Source organism: Euwallacea fornicatus, chromosome 3 (assembly GCF_040115645.1).
Source record: "Euwallacea fornicatus isolate EFF26 chromosome 3, ASM4011564v1, whole genome shotgun sequence".
Lineage (NCBI taxonomy): Eukaryota > Metazoa > Arthropoda > Insecta > Coleoptera > Curculionidae > Euwallacea > Euwallacea fornicatus.
In genome coordinates, this window is record NC_089543.1 from 6,325,482 (window position 1) to 6,344,881 (window position 19,400).

At 43.0% G+C, this 19,400-nt stretch overlaps 3 protein-coding genes across 4 annotated transcripts; 1 reads left to right on the plus strand and 2 right to left on the minus strand.

The window, feature by feature from the left end:
* Nucleotides 1-9,828: 9,828 nt before the first annotated feature.
* On the plus strand, nucleotides 9,829-11,793 carry LOC136350340 (uncharacterized). Of its 2 annotated transcripts, XM_066301910.1 has the most exons (4): nucleotides 9,829-10,043; nucleotides 10,101-10,244; nucleotides 10,582-10,905; nucleotides 10,964-11,793. In XM_066301910.1, the coding sequence occupies exons 2-4, from the start codon at nucleotides 10,144-10,146 to the stop codon at nucleotides 11,769-11,771; spliced, it is 1,233 nt and encodes a 410-aa protein (XP_066158007.1). In that variant the 5' UTR covers nucleotides 9,829-10,043; nucleotides 10,101-10,143; the 3' UTR covers nucleotides 11,772-11,793. The 2 variants fall into 2 exon arrangements, with proteins under 2 accessions (XP_066158007.1, XP_066158006.1); XM_066301909.1 differs by lacking the exon at nucleotides 9,829-10,043 and having other exon boundaries at nucleotides 10,070-10,244.
* Nucleotides 11,794-12,101: 308 nt separating this feature from the next.
* LOC136350471 (uncharacterized) lies at nucleotides 12,102-15,033 on the minus strand. Its single transcript, XM_066302205.1, has 3 exons — nucleotides 14,460-15,033; nucleotides 13,333-13,528; nucleotides 12,102-12,880 (listed from the first exon to the last, which is right to left on the minus strand). Exons 1-3 carry the CDS (start codon nucleotides 14,653-14,655, stop codon nucleotides 12,754-12,756), a joined length of 519 nt encoding a protein of 172 aa, XP_066158302.1. The 5' UTR covers nucleotides 14,656-15,033; the 3' UTR covers nucleotides 12,102-12,753.
* A 1,385-nt stretch (nucleotides 15,034-16,418) lies between these two features.
* Nucleotides 16,419-19,028, minus strand: geko. The gene is made up of 4 exons (XM_066302141.1): nucleotides 18,662-19,028; nucleotides 17,776-17,911; nucleotides 16,957-17,174; nucleotides 16,419-16,612 (listed from the first exon to the last, which is right to left on the minus strand). The coding sequence occupies exons 1-3, from the start codon at nucleotides 18,882-18,884 to the stop codon at nucleotides 17,003-17,005; spliced, it is 531 nt and encodes a 176-aa protein (XP_066158238.1). The 5' UTR covers nucleotides 18,885-19,028; the 3' UTR covers nucleotides 16,419-16,612; nucleotides 16,957-17,002.
* Nucleotides 19,029-19,400: the final 372 nt, after the last annotated feature.

The window sequence follows — 19,400 nt, forward strand, 5'->3', positions numbered from 1 at the left end:
CAAACCTAAAGTTCGGACACCTGTTGGAATCAGAATTTGCGTCACTTGTGTGATAATAGGTCAACCGCCCGATGCGCAGCTCCCTTTTGCTGTTCCAGTTACTTTACTCAAGATAAACCGGTGAGTAAGAATTGAAGGATCTTCCGGAAGAAAGAGCAGCTTCCGGTGATTTAGATGGCGTGAGCCCTCTTCCTGCAGCACGATCGCCAAGGCGAAAACGCCATGTAGGGGGGCGAAGCTGGACAAATTGACCTTGGTAAATTCAATGGTGTTTGTTGGTACTGTCAAGGCGAGACATCTACTTGCTGGGGTATTCCCTCCAGCTTTGAACCTTGAGGGCGCTCTTCCGGCTCCGGGTGCAGCCTCGTCCAGACTTCTCTGAAGCCAACAGCTCTTCGTCAAGTGACGGCATCTCATCATCTAGCACCGGCTCAGCGAGCCAACCGAGTTTGGACTCGCCACTGATGCTGTGCCAATTGTAGACACTGTTAGTTGGACAAAGTGAAAAATTCCACTTTTGTCCATCACTCGCGTCGGGTCGGGGGATGTAGGAAGACTACTGGGAGTGCGGTAACCGCTACCAAAAGAGGAAGACCTGACAACCATGACCGAAAGCGGATTGACGCAAGTGTCCGTGCTGGCTGCATATGTCCAAACTCGCCGGTGTCGCGTGGACCTGGACCGTCCACGCTCGGCAAGTGGGTTTCCACGATTGATGTATCAAAATTGTCAAAAAATTTAACAATTACCGACTTGAAAAATTAATTAAAGCAGAAGTCAACTAAGGCTCAATTAACTGTTATAGAATAATGTGACCGGTCATGAAGCTGCTGACGATCTAAGATCATTTTAACTATTTAAGCAGCCCGCTCCATTCGGGCAGAAATGCACAGAGGCTTGTGCTAATAAAATAATAAAGTTTTCACCAATTGGCCTTTATTGACACAACTCGGCCCACATATTAACTCACATCATAAACATGTTCAAATTAAAGTAGTAATAACATCTTCATCTTTATTAATTCAACAACTTTTATGTAGCAGAACGTAAGCTCAGATTGGCCTTTTATAGCCCTGCTTTGATTCTGTTGGGTTTATTGTGAACTATGAGAATTTCCTCGTAAATTTGGTAATGAATTATTACTCACATAAAACGCTCATATCTTTGGTAGGCGGGAATTGAGTAATACTTGAAACGTTATATCCCTTAAGCACGATGAGTGTTTACAAGTTTAACAAGGTGTAAGGTACACATGCAAGTGCAACTAATCTCTAGCTGACATCCCTTAAAAATAACATTATCCAAATAGTAAATAAGTCCTTTCGACAACTCGGTTTGGCAGGTCTCTCCAGATCAACCCCCATCACGTTTATGAGCAGTTTGTAGCACGTGATCCTCTTATGAGGTAAACATATCTTATGACAGACAGTTTAGAATCTGAGGTACCAGGGTAATGAATTACCCGATATCTTTCATCAAGCAGTTAATTCACCTCTATTAATAGGCACATGTTATATTTGAAATGCCTGTTCTGTGCAGATGTTTGAACTATTTCAGTGTTGATCATTATGGCCTTAATAGTTGTAATGGCAACAGGTGCGTTGCAACTTGCAACAGCTTTTTTCAGCTACTCGCGCTACTTTAAGAAAAAGATAATTAAAATCTTGGTTGATTTATAGGGCTGGGTTGCTCGGAAACGGGCAGATGATTAACTTGTTAACAGAGTAATAACCCTGGTGCTATCAAAAATTCTCATGAAATCTCCGCGGGTTTTCATGCTCTCTCGCGAGCATAAATAAGAGCAATTTTAGAGAAGTCGATCGCTACGATGTAGGCGCGTTCTCGAAAGACGCGGCTCTCTCTCTCTTTCTCTCTCTCTCTTGAATATAAATTTAATCAAAAACTGCTGGATTTCAAAAGAGAACGTGGAAAACCACTGAAAAGTCAGAAAAAACCTACAATATCAATATTCATAAAAAAATAAACCAAAGCGATAGTCAAGATCGCACTTGACTTAGCACTGGATGTGACTCAAGTTGAGCGCAACAAAGAGACGCTGCTGCAGCGAGCGCAGCTCCAATTGAAAATTAAACAGGGCTGGATGGGTAATCTTCTCGGTTTTTGTTTCAGAACGATGTTTCGTCATTCCGCTATAAAATAATTTCGTTAATCAATTATTGCTCATCCGTTATTCATCCGATACGTGCGCTAATCTTCAATGCCCCACTCGAACTCCGACTTGAGCAAACAATGTTTGCAATCAAAGATGAGACAAAAGGATCTGAGGAGGGGGCCAGTGGAAAAAAACTCATTCCAGGACTGGGCCGATTCTCATTTTGCACCGCGAAGCAGCTAAGGGCGACTTCTGGACCAAATCCTATGTGAAAGAAATGGGAGAAATCGGGAAACGGAGCCCGACATTAATTTTTAACTTCACGCTGGCTCCAAGCGCTCCCAGTCAAAACAGTCGAAGTGTTTTCCATGAGGCGAAGACAGACTAAAGTGCTTCACGAAGGGCCTGAGAACTAAAATTTGTCATAACACGGAGCAGATTACCGCTGCGCCTTTCCATGCACGAAATTTCAATTCGATTCTTATAATTTCAATTTTCCCACTATAATAAGAAAACATTTTCCTTAAAACTCCCATATTTGCCCAAATGTGTTTGTGCTGTAAACCCGTTGCCGGAATGAACGCAGATTTAAAGAAAGGAGGGAAGCTTTAAGCGAATTTAGGGATTTGTGTTATTAAAAGCGAGTAGCTGCTTTAAACCACGCATCAAGAATCAATGGGAACATTTTAGTTTTATAGAGGTTTTAAGGATTTTTATAGAGAAGCGGCGTAGTTAATTAAAAATGTCCAAGATGACGAGAATAGAAGGGTATTTGGTGGTAACGAGGAGCTATAAACCGGCGTAGGGGCCAGATATAAGGAGTAATTGCGTTTTATTTGGAAGACTTCCCTCCATTATTTTGCGACTACACTTGACACGTGCTAGGGGCAGCTTTTGCGTGAACAATCATTTTGCTCTGAGTTACTCATCTTTTAATCTTTTTATTTTCTCCTCCGATTTCCTCTAGCGGTCACTGGCCATGGTTAGGGGGCATGGAGAGGTAAATTCATTTTCTTTATGGAATTCTCGTGTTCTGCCATACACATACACGCTCCGATCATTGTTCTTTCTGGCATGTGCAGGAGTCGCACTAGCCGATTGCTTTTTCTTTACTTCGTTCATTTCCAGATTAGAAACGATTTTTAATTAAATGTTGGACAATGGTGGAGTGCAGCTTTAATCGTCCACGTGCAAAAAGCTGATTCGCGACTGATACCCAATATCGAATTAATTTCGTCATCAGATTAGGCAGAGATGGAATCTGCGGTTCGCTTAATGCAAATGGAATCGAAGCTGGTGTCAATTCTAAAACATTATCACACTTCAAGCGTGAGCTTCCTCCCCCTAATGTGCTCCCCCTGATGTGCTGATACCCCCTTTGTTAAATTTTAAAAAAGTTACGGTCGCTCGGTCTGCTGCGACGGATTACTTGGGGCTTTATGTCAACTTCCTGATTTACATTTTGGGCCGCGTTAACCGATATATGGTCGCATTATAAAGCCTGATGTTCGTTTAACACTGAATCGTGTGTGTGTATTAGACGAAGATCACTAACGCAACGATACGTCCCTGACATGAGCAGAGACCTTGCGACCTCCCGCTCCCAAATCCGAGTACTACGCCAAGTCCCGGGTACGGCCCTGAACGCGCCCTGCCGGAGGATTAAAGAATTAAATCGATTTTAAAGTCATTAATTGCACTCAAAATTATTTAAATGCTGATTAATGGATCTTTGCGAGTAATGGTTTCCAAGCGCGACATAATCAGTTTCACCTACTGTACGCAGGTTTATGTAATTTAATTTATCGCACCCAAAAACCCCCCACGGAGCAATTTCACGACTGGAAACGACGAAATTAGGACATTTGTTCCTAATCGACATAATGGAAAAAATTAATTTGACGCCATGTGGAATGACAACAAGCGATTTTTGCGTAAATTTCGGGGACACCTCGCACAAAATGACGTCAGCAACTTCGATATGTCAAATGGAACACCCGGCCGGAGGGCGATTCGAATTCACAAAAAGCAGAAATTTTGGAAATTGTTTCGGGTAGATGGGACGAATTTGCCCAACGCGCCCCCTTCTCACCACCGACATGAGGGCTTCTCCCCGTTCCATCCGCAGATTAAGCATAAAGAATGAATATTCTTAATCCTCGCACATGAAATTAATTGTCAACCGAAACGCGTGTTTGATGAATCATTCATCTTGCGCCGTCATCTATATCATGTTCTTTAATTCCACCCAAGCAGATTGAAGCTTACACTATAATTTACACCCGAAAATCTCTTTCAATCGAATCATTTTGATTCGTACAAAATAACGACGTTAGTAACTAGCACGTGACTTGCGGAGTTCATTTGTTTAGGACTAGCGCGCGAGGGGGCGTTTGATATTTGACACATGTGACGCGTGTCACTGTTTGTCTTTCATTCGTTTTTAGCCATAAAGAACTGTTCGCATTGTGATCCGATTTGCCGATGATACATCTCATTTGACTTGCTGCGGATATGTAGATGGGCCGCCTCAAACCGAAACTCTTATCTGGCGTTAGCCCTCAATAAGAAATCCGGAGAGGATTAGAGTGATTTATTAAACTCGTATGCTGCAAGAGAGCAGATTGTCCTGAAAACAATTGTCACTAGCAATATCTCGAATCAAAAATTCTGCCTCCTTGAATGGAACCCCCAAGTGATACGGGCAATGAACTGGTTGACAGGAAAATAACAATTCGATGGCTAAATTTATTCCAAGTGGAATTTGTCGGTGACGTGAAGGGGACTCTTGTTGGCTGTCAACTTTCTGGGGCCTTCGTGGAACGTAATATTACGCCCCCATTTGCCCTATTGTGCCATCAATTTCCTGACAAAAAAGACAATAATTACGAAGGAGAATTGAAATTGAAAATTACATTATCATATCAAGAGGCTTCGGTTACAAGATTTTTCGAGTACCGTAAAATTTTACGCAGTGGAAGAGCGATTCGGAGATTTTCAGCACTGAAAATTCTACTTTGCATTCATTATCCTTTTTTCTCTTTCCTATCGAAATGCAACTTGTCTTAATGCGAAACCCCGATGGCAGAGCATTGGGCCAGATAGGAAGTTTCGTGCGGTAACTGCCCATTACGTGCATTGCAACACCTTACCCCCCCCCCCCCCACCCCTTAAATCAAAACTTCCTCGTTTTGCAGAAATTTGCGTAACAAGACACTAAAATCGGGTTAAATTTCCTCTATAGTTGCTAATCACAGGCTATACTCCAAGATGAATTCCAAAATTACCGTGTTTGAACGTGAAATTGCAGCTTAATAAGTCTTCTGTTCGACATAGATTCATTTTTATGATTACCGTTTGCGTAAAGTTACGAACTCAAGGTGACAATTTCCGTCAAGACTGGTTATCGTTTTCAGGCAAGTGTGCCACAGATTGTCGACCAGCAATCAGTCGTTTTAGGTCAGATATGAGCGCGCGCGCAAAACGTATTTCTCGCGCCCTTCGTTGCAGAAGCCACGACAAATCCCCGAATCCCCAAGGAAGACTCCGAAAGAAGCCTAGTTGGTAGGGTGCTACCCTCTACCGACTAAGCTTCTTCGAGAGTTCTGTAAAGTTCCGCTATATACCTATGCTCAAACGATCTCGGTTAGATTCACCACCCGAATCTACCGCCATTTTTTTGGAAGCGTGAGAAGCTCGCAATAATCAAATTCTTGTCTCAGCATATCCTTGTTGGTGGTCAGGTACCGTCTACCCACTCACAGTCCTTCGACTCCGCACGGAGAACGAGTTTCAGTGGGCACGGAGGGGCTCGGGAGTGTAGAGCCGTTGCCAAGATTCTGAGTCCAGCCGCGCTCTCCCGAACCCCGGCCTCTGGAAACTGTATAATCTGGAAACGCCATAGCTGTAAATCAATATTTATGTAATACTCGACCGGTGAAATTTGTCTGAATATCACATTTCCTTGATTAACGTGTGGTATGCAAGATATTGGGAACAATAGTCATTCGCAATGTCATCACGTGGCACTGTAATTAATTGTTTGCAATTAGCAAATAGTGTGCGGTTGACTGATACAAAATGCCCGTTTCAATCATCTAATTATTCTTGCTTAGCGTGTGATAACCCTTTGAAACCCTGTGTTTGATAGATATGTAAATACGGTTGGTCGCTCGTTTATTCCAAGTATCAACAATTAGAAACACTGATGTTATAGCGTTTGTCTCCACGATTTTAAGTGTTCCATGGATATTTTTAAGTAAGAGCAAATAGGGGAGAGACATCTGGTTTCGATAGGCTTTTGTGCCCAAAGGGCTGCGGCGAAGCCGCGCAAATAAAGAGAAATAATCAGTCATAAAGGTCCGATCGCTTTAACCCTTTAAATAAGTGTAATTTTCGCGATTTTTCTGTGCGGGAAAATGGGACGAAGCCGAATATTTGCGGGGCGTAATTTCTGCGTAGCAATCCTAGATAAAAGGTTTTATGTGGATACTAAACGAGTTTCATATTGCATATTTCAGGAACGCTTATTAAAGAACAAAAGATGCACTACAGCCCTTGATACGAGAGGAAAAAACCCCCCTTCTGGATTTTAAATATAAAAAGCACATTTTCCTTTATGAAAACTCAAGAGCGAGGGGTGTAATGTAGGTTAGTAATACCGAGATTATTTGCAGTATTCCATCATGCACTCTACTATATAGGCCACTGCTTTCAGCCACGTTAATTAGAAGGAAGAAAGGGATATCGTAATTAACAATAAATAGTCTATGCTCGGTGCAAGGTCTCTTGCTATACTGCAGCTCTTTGTGTTTGACTAAATGCCTTTGAAAAAAATCACCCCCCTCGGTAATGACGAAACGTGAATTTGCGAACCCCGCTTGGTATGAGTGTTTCGACTCACAGTGCCGCATCACCGAACGCATCTGCACGTAGGAATGGCACGAGTCAATATTTAGTTCTATTATATCTTTACAACGTTCCGTATATTCTTCCTACCTCACGTGAAGAGATATGAAATGGTAATGTTAAGTAAACACGATCCGTAACAATGGCATGTAAATCGAACAGAATCACGAATTCCTCCCTAATTTCTAATGCATAGTGCAGACACACGTATTGAGTTTAGTATAGATAACCACTAGCAGACTCTTCTGTATGGTCGAAAATGTAAATTGAATGACTCATGGCCCCCGTGCGACATTCAATACTAGGTGAAATTCGATCTTCTGAAATGTCGAGTAGATGAGAAGGTTGACGAGGTCTCACAATTTCTTCAAAAGTTATTCTATGGAGTGATGAGATGGGCGTCGCGCACTCGCGGGGGTCGATGAGAATTCCACGTCCACCTTTTTGAACCGTTCAAAATTGAATAATTTGAAGCTCTCGAACTCTCTTCTCGTCTCCAATTAACGCAGGAGTGAATACTTCGGTGACCGCTTTGCTTACGAAGTGATGATGATTTATTCGAAATCACACCGTTCTCACCGTTTCGCCCGACGAACTTTCAATTTTCCAAATTCTTCCTTGGATCTGGCGTTTGTTCCCGATTTCTATTGCAATTCGCATATATTCACCATCTTATTTTTTTTTTTACTCTCGGATGCTCGTCGGATTTTCCTGCCTTCCTGAAGGGAAGAGAGTGGAAAGAGGCGATTGTCGAGCCCCCTTTTTTCCCTCTTTTCCTCGGCGTTTGTAGGATCAATACCTCTATTTGAGACTTGGCTTTCATTGAGCCCCTTTCCCTTCGAGGATACTCCGGTTCTTGTGCGATATTCCTGCCTAACATCGAATTTAGCCAGCCCCTTCGTTGCTTCTTACCTCCGACCGTTGTCGCATCACCGCTATTTTCGAGTCTTGGGTGAATGATGCCCATGACTTGTGAGTCCAACGTGATAGGTTCAAAACACTTTATAAATATTTTCGATAGAAGAAGCCGCGGGTGTTTAGCCTCCAACGCCAAATCCCTACGTCGAGCAGTACACAAATGATTCAGCTTTTCTCGACTTTCTGAGGAGTGCCTCGTCCCCTGGTCTACCTCTACGGTTCACCGACTCACCCCTGAATCATTCTGAGTAGAAGATTTCTGGACAATTCGGCTTTAAACAACGAATTAATTGACAACGGAATCCACGCCATCTGGAGTTTCTGATCACTACTAGTTTCCATCGTGAAACGACAGCGGTCGTGCTGGCACTGCGCAGCCGCGCCGAAACATCAAGTTCGAGGCCCGCCGAAACTTGACATTTATGGCCTCCCGCCATTTGTTTTCCCAATTTGGAATTTCCCGATAGAAAATCTGGTAGAATCAGTAATTAAACGGTTAAATCAACTAAAAATAATGTCCGCGAATCGATTAAGTTTTCATGTGACCAAGTTTTCCATCAATTTCATAACGTAAAATATTGAAACCAGTGAATAATGAAATTGCGTCTATGCAGGCAGATCCGTGCACCTGTAAAATCTGCGGATTATAAAAAGATCATTTAGGCGTGTAGGAATCGTCACCCTTGTGATTTCCTCTAAATCTATGAGGAAGAACAATGTCTGGAGGAATAACAAAAACCGACGGTAAGCTCCGTGGAGGCACGGATTTGTATAGTATTAAGGGATAAACGGAAAACTGGGGGAAGCTCTCTGATTTCGACGTGTCGCAAACACTTTGAAGTTGCCACAGTCAAAGAATCTTTTGTCATCGGTTACTTATTATTACGTTCATTTGAGCCTTTGCATCTCTATAGTTCACAATGAATTACCATTTCCCGCTTTTTAATTATAGTGAAACCTTTGATATTAATTTGAGGAGTTTTAATCTAAAGCCCTAACCCTACCGCCGCACCGTCATATTTCCTTTCCATAAATTCCATTCAATTTCGAGTCCCCTTTACTGTTCACACTAGCCTGTTATGTAATGCGGTGACTTTTAAATTTAATGAATTTAATTTTACAGAAAAATATGCAGAATTACGCCGTATGGATCCCGCATATAAAGTGAATCACGTATTTGATGTCATACACTGTGCCGTAATAAATGAATACGTACATCACATTAATATTAATGCGGAACGGGGACATATTCGAAACACTCATTTCGTTTAATTCTTCAATATTGAACAACGAGCAAGATTCGAAAAGTATGTCTTTGCGGCGTCGTTACGAGGAGGCTATAAAATCAAGAATTAGATGACCCCAATAGTGACCATTTGCAGGAGAGATGTTGACACGAGCTCGTAGAATTTCCAGCAATCTTATTGGGTAACCGATCGTTATAAGCGAGTCGAACCCGGTTATAACGACCGGTTATGACGCACACTAGAAATCGAACTCGGTTTTAACGCACACAAGGAAACCACAGATTGTGTTCGCTATAGCCAGATGTTCCTTATATCCGATTCTAGTTAATATGTCCATACACATACTACGCGCGCTTTGGCTGCTAACTGCGTCGACTAGAAGGGCGCTTGATTAAGGGTGTGAACTAAACCCATACATATGCACATTAAGTTTATACGAATGGGCATCGACGGACTTGTGTCTCGGTCAAGTCTTGACATCCAATGGTAATAAAATGCAGGTAATGCAATCCCAAATCGTGCAAAGTCGATTCAATACTTGGGGATTCATTGGCGCTAAGAGCATCCCGACAAAAAAATACCCTAAAACTAGCCCAAGCAGTTCTTCAGGATGGTCTTTTTGATGAACGTTAGTTCGTTATAACCGAATGGTTCCTCCGAAAAGCGTTCGCTAAAATCGATGGTCCGGTACATCCGACCAATAATAACACTTAATTAAACGGACACTTTGTACCACCTACGCATTGAGTTCGTTAAAGACGATCGTTCGTTATAACCGAGTTCGATATGTTTGGCGAAAGAAAGTGTCCAAACAAAAACACATATTTTGCAATCCCAGCGTGGGCTTTCTATCCTACGTAACTTTCTTAAGAGATATTTTGATGGTTGCCTTCAGGTTTATGAACATTTTGTAGGACTCTTTGAGAAGATCGCATTCATTTAAATTCTCGTGTGAAAATGTTTTCAGTGTTTAGTGCATCAGTGGTCATCTTCGCGATAAATGGGGTCCGGTGCATTTCAAATCGAAATTTATCTGGGGATATAGATCAAGCTTCGCTGTAAGTACAAATTTTTCCGAGGGTTATGTGACTCATCGCGAATTTCTAACTCAATCCGTTCTCGTGTAGTACTTCAGCAGGGTGATTGGTTCAATTAGGTTCACTCACCTCCACCCCTTCTGAAGGTATGCCAACGACATTTCGGGAAGGCTTTGTGGAGGGACACCAAAGGTGTTCAGTGGGTCGGCACCTCGAGTTACTCTCCCCTGCATCGTTTCCCACCAAATACGGCAATGGGGAGAGTGCTCAGTGCAAATTCCACTCGTCCTGGCCATCTCCTCCTCTTTCCCTCTACTTAAGACTAGCCTACATTTCGTATTGATCTCTCATCTTTCAGATCCCTTTCCAACCTCGCGATACAAGGAAGACAATACCAACCGTACTCTCCTTACCATCCCCAATACGATGAATACCCACCCTACTACCAGCACTATCAGCCTTATCAATACCATTACGGATATCGCCCAGAACCACCTTACCAGGCTCCAAACATTTTCAAGAAAAGCCGAGAGTCTGTAATGGACGCTTTATTCTCCATAGCGCAGAATGACGATCTACAGTGTGTTCCAAAACTATTGTGTGAAGTCACTGCTGGAGGCCTAACTGGGAGACAAGCAGGAGCGAGCTTCCCTATGGGAGTTGATTTGGGGTCTTTAACCACGTACATTGTTATTCTCGAATCATGCTGGAACTGTTGCTAAAATTTACCATTTTAATAGGTTCCTCTCGGGTTTGCACAGTGCAAACATGTCTCCAGTGCTGCATTTTGGGAAAGCAGCCCTATTGGGGTTTGCTGCTAGAGGCGACACCGGGTCATGTCGAGTTGCGTATCCGGAATGCCCCAGCGATCCCGAGAAACTGATCAAGTATCTGAACAATCACAATGGTGGTTTCTTTAGGTTCTTTCAAGGTCTGAATACCCAGCAAAATCAATATCACCATCAGAACTACGCTCAGAGCTTCAACCGCTATGCTTCAGGGTTCTTCGGGAACGGAGCGGCCGTAGCTGAAAAGCGAATTCAAACCCGGCCAGGACTCTATGCAGACAATTCCGAGGGGTTAAATCATAACAAATACAGAGGTTTTTCATTTGGTCATAATAACGTAAATGATTATGTACGGGAGATGACGAAGGTGGCGTTTCCGGAAACTGATATTCGAGATAATGGCCTTCAGCAGGAGGAAAATAGCTTGTTCAAGTTTCCGTTGGAAACTCACGATGTTCCATCTAGGCACGGAAAAAGGCTCAAATTCTTGCAATCAAACGACGTGGACTCATTGGACATTCAACGACCACTACCCAACCACGTTCCATCCAAAAACATATTTCCTGACAGAACTGGAACTGGAGAGCTGAAGCTGGATTCTCACGATGTGGAGTCGGTTTACCAAGAGAGTTCTCCGTATGAAGCTGATCACTACAATGAGCTTCTCTATGATAGTTTTCCTAGTGATAACAAGATGAAGTCTCATCGTTTGAGTTTCCCCACTCAAGGAAGTCCAAATGTAATATTTTCTGTCAAGTAGAAGTTGTCGGATTGTTTTTTTTTTAATTTATATCGTTAACGCTTTTCTGGTTGTTAATAAACAAATTAATTTGGCGTTTATGCTTATGGTACGGGTCACGGCGCAAGAAGAAGCGACGTCATATTTAAAATCCGACGTTTCGGCTTCCGAGAGCCACCATCGGCTCTCTTTTTTCTTAAAGGAACCATCTTGGATTTTAGCCTTTCCCAGTTCGGTAATCTATTTAAAGTGGTGTGAAGATGGTACGTGAACACTGAAACTCGGTTAAGTGCGAAAAACCATACTGTAGTATGCGCGAACTGTGGAAATTTAAATGAAACTCCTGTTCGATTTTCTTCTGGTAAATCTGTGCTTGTTGAAGAGTAGCTACAATTAGTATAAAAATATTCAATCTATGTACATGAGCAAGCCTTAAAACATATTTTATTGCACGTTCGGCCTTTATAGTATACGGGCGTATACACGAATAATTATATCATCATTTTCATCAATCAATTAAGCCTAAAAAGATATACTCTCGTGTCTGCGTTGATTTATTTCAGCTGCAGCTAGTTGATTTTTCTTCGATAAATAACGTTATTTACATGTGTTTATTACTACACTACCTATAATTAAAAATGGCGCATGAGGACGTAGGGTTTATAAATATACAGGGTGGTTGGAACTGATGCGAACAAGCTCTCCTCTTGTTCCGTGTAATTATGGAGATTGGTTGTGCGTCACCAAAAGGGCGTGAAAAAAGCGTGAATTTCTTAGGGGTCAGCAACCCCTAAAACGATCTCATCTGTAGCTATTTACGTTTATTGACTTTAATTGCTCCTAATTTTCTTTAAAGGTATTCGCTCCGCTAGGAAGATAGAACCGTCGTATGCGCCTAAATTGAAAAAACGCTCATCTCGCACTATCACCACATTGCCCTAATTACCTATCACAAAGCATGCACTAGGTGCACGAAAAGTGACCTTTCCGCAGCGCTCGAGGCCTAGTTTTTGCAGCTGCGTCCCCTCTTGACTAGTTGATTGCAGAACTTGGGAGAGGCCAGGAAGTCCCCCAGAAACACGCTAAGGAGGTAAAACTCCTTCTGCTTTTCCTTGGAGGCTTTGTAACTGCTGCGGATAAAAAAGCGTTCGTTAAGTAACCTGCTCGGACGAGAACGAAATATTTGAATTTAATACTGCAATGCTAAATCCAAATCATTTGCATGAAATTCCCCTGCAATTTGGTACAGACTCGTTTAGGGGCAGATGCAACTTGTGTCCAACAGCACCACCGTGACCAATTTACATTGAGAACGCCAGCAGTTACATCCAACGTCCAAAAACACGTTGTTCCACAATATGCACAGTTAAAAATTAAACACCCCAATTTGTTCTAATTAAATTTTAATTCATTAGACAACCCTTTCGATTGTTATCTCGGTTTTTGGATGTGTTAGAGTTCCATAATAGCGCCCGCTATTATGCAAATAGTATCTTAATTAAGTGATGTTATTAACGTGTGATATTTTTGGGGGTAAGCGAGGCAGTTCGTTCGCTTACCCACAGGGAAGGTTCCTACTTACTTGAACACATCGTCCCAATTGATCTCGAGGTGCTGCGGACCGAATTTCCGGGATTTTTCCGCATGGTGCAGACACACCCTCGGGTAGATGCACACGTTCTGACCAAGCTCGGTTACCAAACGCTTTTCAGCTTCGATCATGTTGATCATTTCCTCATCGCTTATGCTCCTGCGTTCCCTCTTGCTGGCATACGTGCCTAAAAGAGAAATCAAACAGTTTTTGGACGTCATAAATTAACGTGACTCCGACCCAGCTAACCTGGGCCAACCTGCGCCCCAGCTAACCTGGGCCAACCTACGCCCCAGCGAGGGGCAAACATTGACCTAATTTGCTTATCGCTGGCAACGATACGAGTCATTCTACGAGGGAAACTTCCTGCGTTTTTCAGGAATCTCTTGACGCTGGTTGAGACCGAAATCCACCCGGGTGGGCGGGGGCACTTTCCACCCGAGAGGAAATGACGTGGAAGGGTGACGGGTAAAAATCCGTTAAAATCCAGAGTTTTGCGAGGAGAAAAATGGCTTTTAAAGGAAAATCGTGGTTCACTGCAGGCAGTACTCTCCTCGGGGCGGCGGGCCTCGCCGCTCGGCGGTTTTTCTCACGAATGATTAAAAACTTCGCTCGGGGCGCCGGACCATCCCCGACGATCGGGGGACGTTGCCGTCAGCTACCACCCCGAGAAATGGACGCTGGATTCGGTCCAAGGGGCGTATCAAAACCTCCGGAGGTCCCCAGCGGTGCCTACCGATGGCTCCGCGGCTGATACGGCTAGAACCCGACACTCCCCTTCAAGTACCAGCTCTGAGGAAATTACAGCAATTATGATTTTCTTCGTTCGCAACGGTGAATGCAAAATTAAAAACCAGTTACGTTCCTCTGCTATTGTCATACATGTGCAACTAAGCCATAATGATTTCTTAGGAAGTGAAACGAACACCAAGGTCGTACGTGCTGTAGGTCCGTTGAAACCATCAATGGCACAAAAGCCGCTTTCAAGTGCGCTTTTGAACGAAATGCGGACAGAAAGCGGGCAACCTTCATAAACCCAGCAAATAGGTCATGTTATTAACGCAACCAGAAATTAAAAATTTCGATTGAACCATATGGCCTACCATGCAATTACTTACTGGGATTTAATGAGTAGGCCAATTTTTTAACAAAATTGGATAATCGCACTGCGACAATAATAACAGGAAACCCGACCAATTCCACTGGTAACTCGAAGGTTGGCTCTTGGGCAGCCGTTAGGTTAGGACAGTCCATGAAAACGAATATAACACACGTGCAAAAGTGCATAAGAAAAGTAAAATTAAGAACGTTCATATTATGAAATATTTGACAACAGACTCGCAGACGTTCAATGGTACCACGAACCGCGAAAGCAAGAGTGGGTTAAGAATTATGTTTGTAAGTCAGACTTTAAGAGTGAAAGTGACCACCACTCTACATAATTAAATTGTCTGTGGAGGGCATGCCGATGTTAAATATGCGAAATAGGCACTATTAGATAAGCAAAAATTGAGTAACAATGCAATATAGAATCGTAGTTGAGCGATGATGAATTAAACAAACAATGAACAAAGTCATTAAAATGAAGCGCATGAAGCTGCTTCATTAATTTGGCGGCGTTGCGTCACTCTGGAATAATTAATTTATGTAATGTACCGGGTGATTGCACAAAAATTCGAACATTATTTGAATATTAAAAAATGCCATTTGCGAAGGTGGCAAAATTGCCGGATTGGGAGGACATTGCCGGGTTGCTGCTCGAAAAGTCCTACATGTGCGACTGGCAAAGAACAGCGTCGCGGGGTTTTTGATAAAGGATTAAAAAAAACTTAAAATGAAATAATGACGAGCAAGGAGAAGGGGGGGGGGGGGGGGCAAAGGAGGGACAATTTTTGAATGATCGAGAAACTGGTCCAGCCCCTTCCCGAACGAAAGCCTCTGCAGTTCCGGCAGGATTATCGGGGTACAAATGAGGCAGGTAATCCTGGACCGACATACCCGGCCGATACTGTGTAGGTCCCGAAAATCGATCCGAGACTACATCTCTGGTGACAAAATCTCTCACCTTCTACGACGACTTGGTTAGTTCAGGTTAGCGTTGTGGGGAGGTCGAAGGCGCGTTCGCAGCTTCGCGCGGCGGACGGATTTTAGTGGGAACCGGCAACATCTATCTGGGAACCCCAGACTTGCCAGGATCTTGCCGCCGACGCTCTGGTCGGAAAGGCAATGACAAATCGCTCGTGGAGCACTCGTACTGAACGTTTAATTTTCTGCGGGTCTTTCCAACCCATTTCCGTCGAATTCTTTAAGCTATCCTCACTAGCTGGAGACACTTTCCCCCATGGATCATTTAAACGCATTTTTCCGAAAAAAAAGGGGCAACAGTGTTACAAATGTATCTTCTTGTTGCCGCCTTCGACCGTTACCTAAATTATTAAGGAAGATTAAACACAAACAAGAAATATTTCATTGTATGTAATTAAGCGCGTTACACTTCAGCAAAATGTCATAAAAACTTAGGAAGGAGCTTATTTATGGAAATGAATGTAGTTTTCGTACACTTTCCGTCCAAATTAACTTAAAATATGCTGATATAAAATGGAAAAGACGTTGTAATTCTTCTCTGGAAAATAAATTTATATATCGCGCGCGAAACTTTATGGCTCTTTTGCATAAAAACAAAGAGCTGGGTCTTTATTGCCGCCCATGAATACATTTCCAAACTATTTCATTTTGAAATTAGGACCTTTTGTTCCCGCTGTAAAGTTACGCTCTCTGTACACAGATTTAGCAATAATCAAATTCAAGCCATGGCAGCTCTACGAGCGCCAGAGTGTGCAGATTTTATTGGATATTTCATCGTCATTCGGTCTACGTATGGCAGGGTCAACGGGGCAGCTCAAACCAGAAGAATCCTGCGTTGCAAGGAAATTCGCGTTGTCAGATGACATATGACAGTTGCCACACTTCAACTGTCACCAATCACCCGTCACATTTCGATTGTCGCTTATGATGGGTCACTGATAATTTGTCATGTGTCACCCGTCATACGTTTATCGTCATATTAAAACCATATATCAGTTTTCTAATAATTTTATTTGCATGTCCAATAATAAAAAACTTAAGATAACATATTAACGGAGATAAGCGGAGTTTTAATGTACAATCTATATCACAGCTTCGTAATTGTCGATGCAGTTGGCTCGAACCAGCCACCTTCTCTTTGTATCTATACCAAACCACTATTAAATATTGTGTCCGTTGAATACACCTGAAAAGAAATGGTTTTACTGTACATAAACAATGACTCCAGACCAATCCAGGGCAGGCGCAGTGCGAATGTCGGGTCAAAATTTGCAACGTGTGTCGCCCAGAAAAAATCCCGAGCAGTTCTGGGATGGTTTCCTGACCGGCTGGATCAGTCCCACTATCGCTCAATTTCGGTAACAAAGTCAGGAACTTCCAACACGTGGGCCGGTAAACGGAGGTCCGTTTACTCTTTAGATAGTTAAAATTTCATTATTATTCCAACATTACAGTGTCAGTAGATATATTCGGGCTTTCTGGGCACTGCTACGCCTTATTCCTCCGGACAATCCGTTGCCAATTACCCACCTTAAAAGAGACTCTCCCAATTCCCTCTGAACGGCCCGTCCTAATTTCACCGCATTCGAACTTTTTTCATCATCTGAAGGACTTGCAATCCAGGAAATGGACATGTTGGATAAAAATTATGGCAACCATTTCCGTCAACTCCGGCGATTAGTTGGCCCATGTGCGCCGCAAAGTGATATTTAGAGGTCAATTCCGCCGTAGTGCTTATAGTTGTGTCCCTGGAAAAATCATTAGTAGGTTCCGTTTTCTCATTGACCGCTTGCTATTGACCAGACGTTCGACTGGTCAGCGGAAAACTTATGGAGTTGATTAATTCCGGACGGCCAAAGCAAGCTCTTTTTATCTCGAGTTGGTTTCCGAGCGAGCGGAGCGAAATAGGTTTAGTTTATGTCCCCGTTAAACGGTACCAAAACGAAGTCTTTGTCTAGAAATTCGATTGAAAGGGTCAAGAACATAACGCGTACTTGCCTTACAAACGCGTCTATTGAATTGCGCACGTACATATTATGTCCTTTTAAACGTAAATAGTAAGCGATACCTGCGCGTGCAACATGTGCCCAAGCAGCTTTAATGCATTGTTTACACACGTCTTTATAATATGTAACACTACTGTTACTTAACAACTGAGCAGGAAACTTTCTCCGAATAAGCGAATGCGTGTGTGCCAGTTTAAGGCGAGTTACGTCACTGTCGGATAACTATCGCTGGTTAAGTAAGTAAATGTGCACAGTGCACTTGAAATTATGGCGCAGCGAAGGGGGCCATTTCCGATACTCTCTGGAAAAAATTCCAATCTCGACCTGGCGAAAGGGGACTTACCGCAGTAAGTTCAATAGGGATTTTTCAGTTTCGGTTAGTTTCTCCTTTTGGGGTGTTGCCGTTAGTTCGCAGATCAACTTCGGCAGGCAGGCGTTTTTGATCATTTGCAATATTTGCGACCTCGCAGTCTGAGTAGCTGGAAATACATAATGAAATGTTAATACAACAGTAATAAAGCCAATAAAGCTTAATCGAAATTGGGCTAAATATGGAAAATCTAATTGCTGAACAGAAATCTATAACGGAGTTTAATTACAGAGGGAATGTGGTTGTGTGTTGCGATGTGAATTATACAAGGATTTATTTGCTATTCAATTCAGTGCTGCCGGCACCGGATGCAAATTGGGAGAGATGAAAAATAAGTGTCAAAATATAGATTTGCCTGAAACTCTGGCAAGGCCTAACGGGATCTGGCAAAGGCCGACGAGATCTGACTGGGGCTCTGGTGAGCTCCAACAACCTCAAAGAGGATCTGACAGTCTCTTTCGTCATCTCCACGGAAGCCTCAACCGCTCGTCACACGGCACAGGCTCCTCGACCCTATTTTTGCCTTGCCCTGAATCCTTTGAGGCCGATCTCCCCGACCCCGCGCAAGAAAGCCTTTTTGAGGATGCGACTAGGAGACTTCTCCTTTCACTCTTCACTTTCTAAAACTGCGCCCGCACCGAAACTAAACCCTCAATCACTTACGCAACGCCTTAAGTGTTACAGCGCATATTTGCCCGTAAAGTTTTCATGAACTCGTAAAAAGTAAAAGTTTTTTTTTTAAGATCCATAATGGCACGTAGAGAAAAGCCGAAAATTGCGGTTCTTGGAAGGTGTCATGTCGTGGAGGTACGGCCCTGATCACTTGCGCACTATCGCTTTATTAAGTATTGGAACTCACTCAAATGTCTTACGGACTCCTCCTCGATATCCGCATCTATATCTATGTCGGCTTTCGAGTCTCCATATCCAGGATTCGTAGGGCGAGGCGGAGTGTTTTTACTCTCCTGCGGCCGGCTGCCCCCAATCAGCTTGTTGAAGAGTCCCGAGTAATCCGAGATTATAAGAAGCACTAAACACACAACGAACACAATTCTTATAATTACTTTTCCAGAAAGAACCATGATACATGCTATCTGTTCGTGACAAAATTTCAAAAGAACGTTTTACTTCACATTATGTGGAACTAAAATATGGTTAAACTGATTGTTTAAACGCTTAGTAAGTCCCGCTCACCTTGTGGTTTTTAGCCCCTCCGCGCACCTCTGTTTCGTCGTGTACACGCCGAATAGTGAAAGCCGAAATCAAAGCATTCGTTTTAGCAGTGGTTCGGTAATAACCAAAGAGGTTCTTTAAACGAGCTTTTCTTGCATCGTATTTAAATAAAAGGGGAGCAGAAGCAGGGATTTATCCAAGGTTTTAAGCCTTGCGCCTCGCCGAGCAATATCCTCATGGGCCCAGCGAGGAAATGTGCCCAGAGGTGCCGATCCGTATTTTCTGGAGAATTTCAGCTGTTCTAGATGTACCATCAAAACATTTTTTTTTTTTGTGCTGCCGCCATATGGCGGCAGTCGATTAACGAATAACGCACGCATTCGTACGATACGTGGTAATCATCATTAACCGACGAAATTCTTGCT

Bases quoted from the DNA above. Each gene is read 5' to 3' on its own strand.
- LOC136350340 (XM_066301910.1), top strand. From the start codon at position 10,144: ATGTTTTCAGTGTTTAGTGCATCAGTGGTCATCTTCGCGATAAATGGG. The intron at 10,245-10,581 runs GTAAGTACAAAT...CTCATCTTTCAG, and splicing joins GATATAGATCAAGCTTCGCT to ATCCCTTTCCAACCTCGCGA. The intron at 10,906-10,963 runs GTACATTGTTAT...CCATTTTAATAG, and splicing joins GATTTGGGGTCTTTAACCAC to GTTCCTCTCGGGTTTGCACA.
- LOC136350471 (XM_066302205.1), bottom strand. From the start codon at position 14,655: ATGAACGTTCTTAATTTTACTTTTCTTATGCACTTTTGCACGTGTGTT. The intron at 13,529-14,459 runs GTAAGTAATTGC...TTTCTCTTTTAG, and splicing joins GGCCTACTCATTAAATCCCA to GCACGTATGCCAGCAAGAGG. The intron at 12,881-13,332 runs GTAAGTAGGAAC...TTTTATCCGCAG, and splicing joins AATTGGGACGATGTGTTCAA to CAGTTACAAAGCCTCCAAGG.
- geko (XM_066302141.1), bottom strand. From the start codon at position 18,884: ATGGTTCTTTCTGGAAAAGTAATTATAAGAATTGTGTTCGTTGTGTGT. The intron at 17,912-18,661 runs GTGAGTTCCAAT...ATGTATTTCCAG, and splicing joins GGAGTCCGTAAGACATTTGA to CTACTCAGACTGCGAGGTCG. The intron at 17,175-17,775 runs GTAAGTCCCCTT...TGATTTTTCCAG, and splicing joins TCCCTATTGAACTTACTGCG to GGACACAACTATAAGCACTA.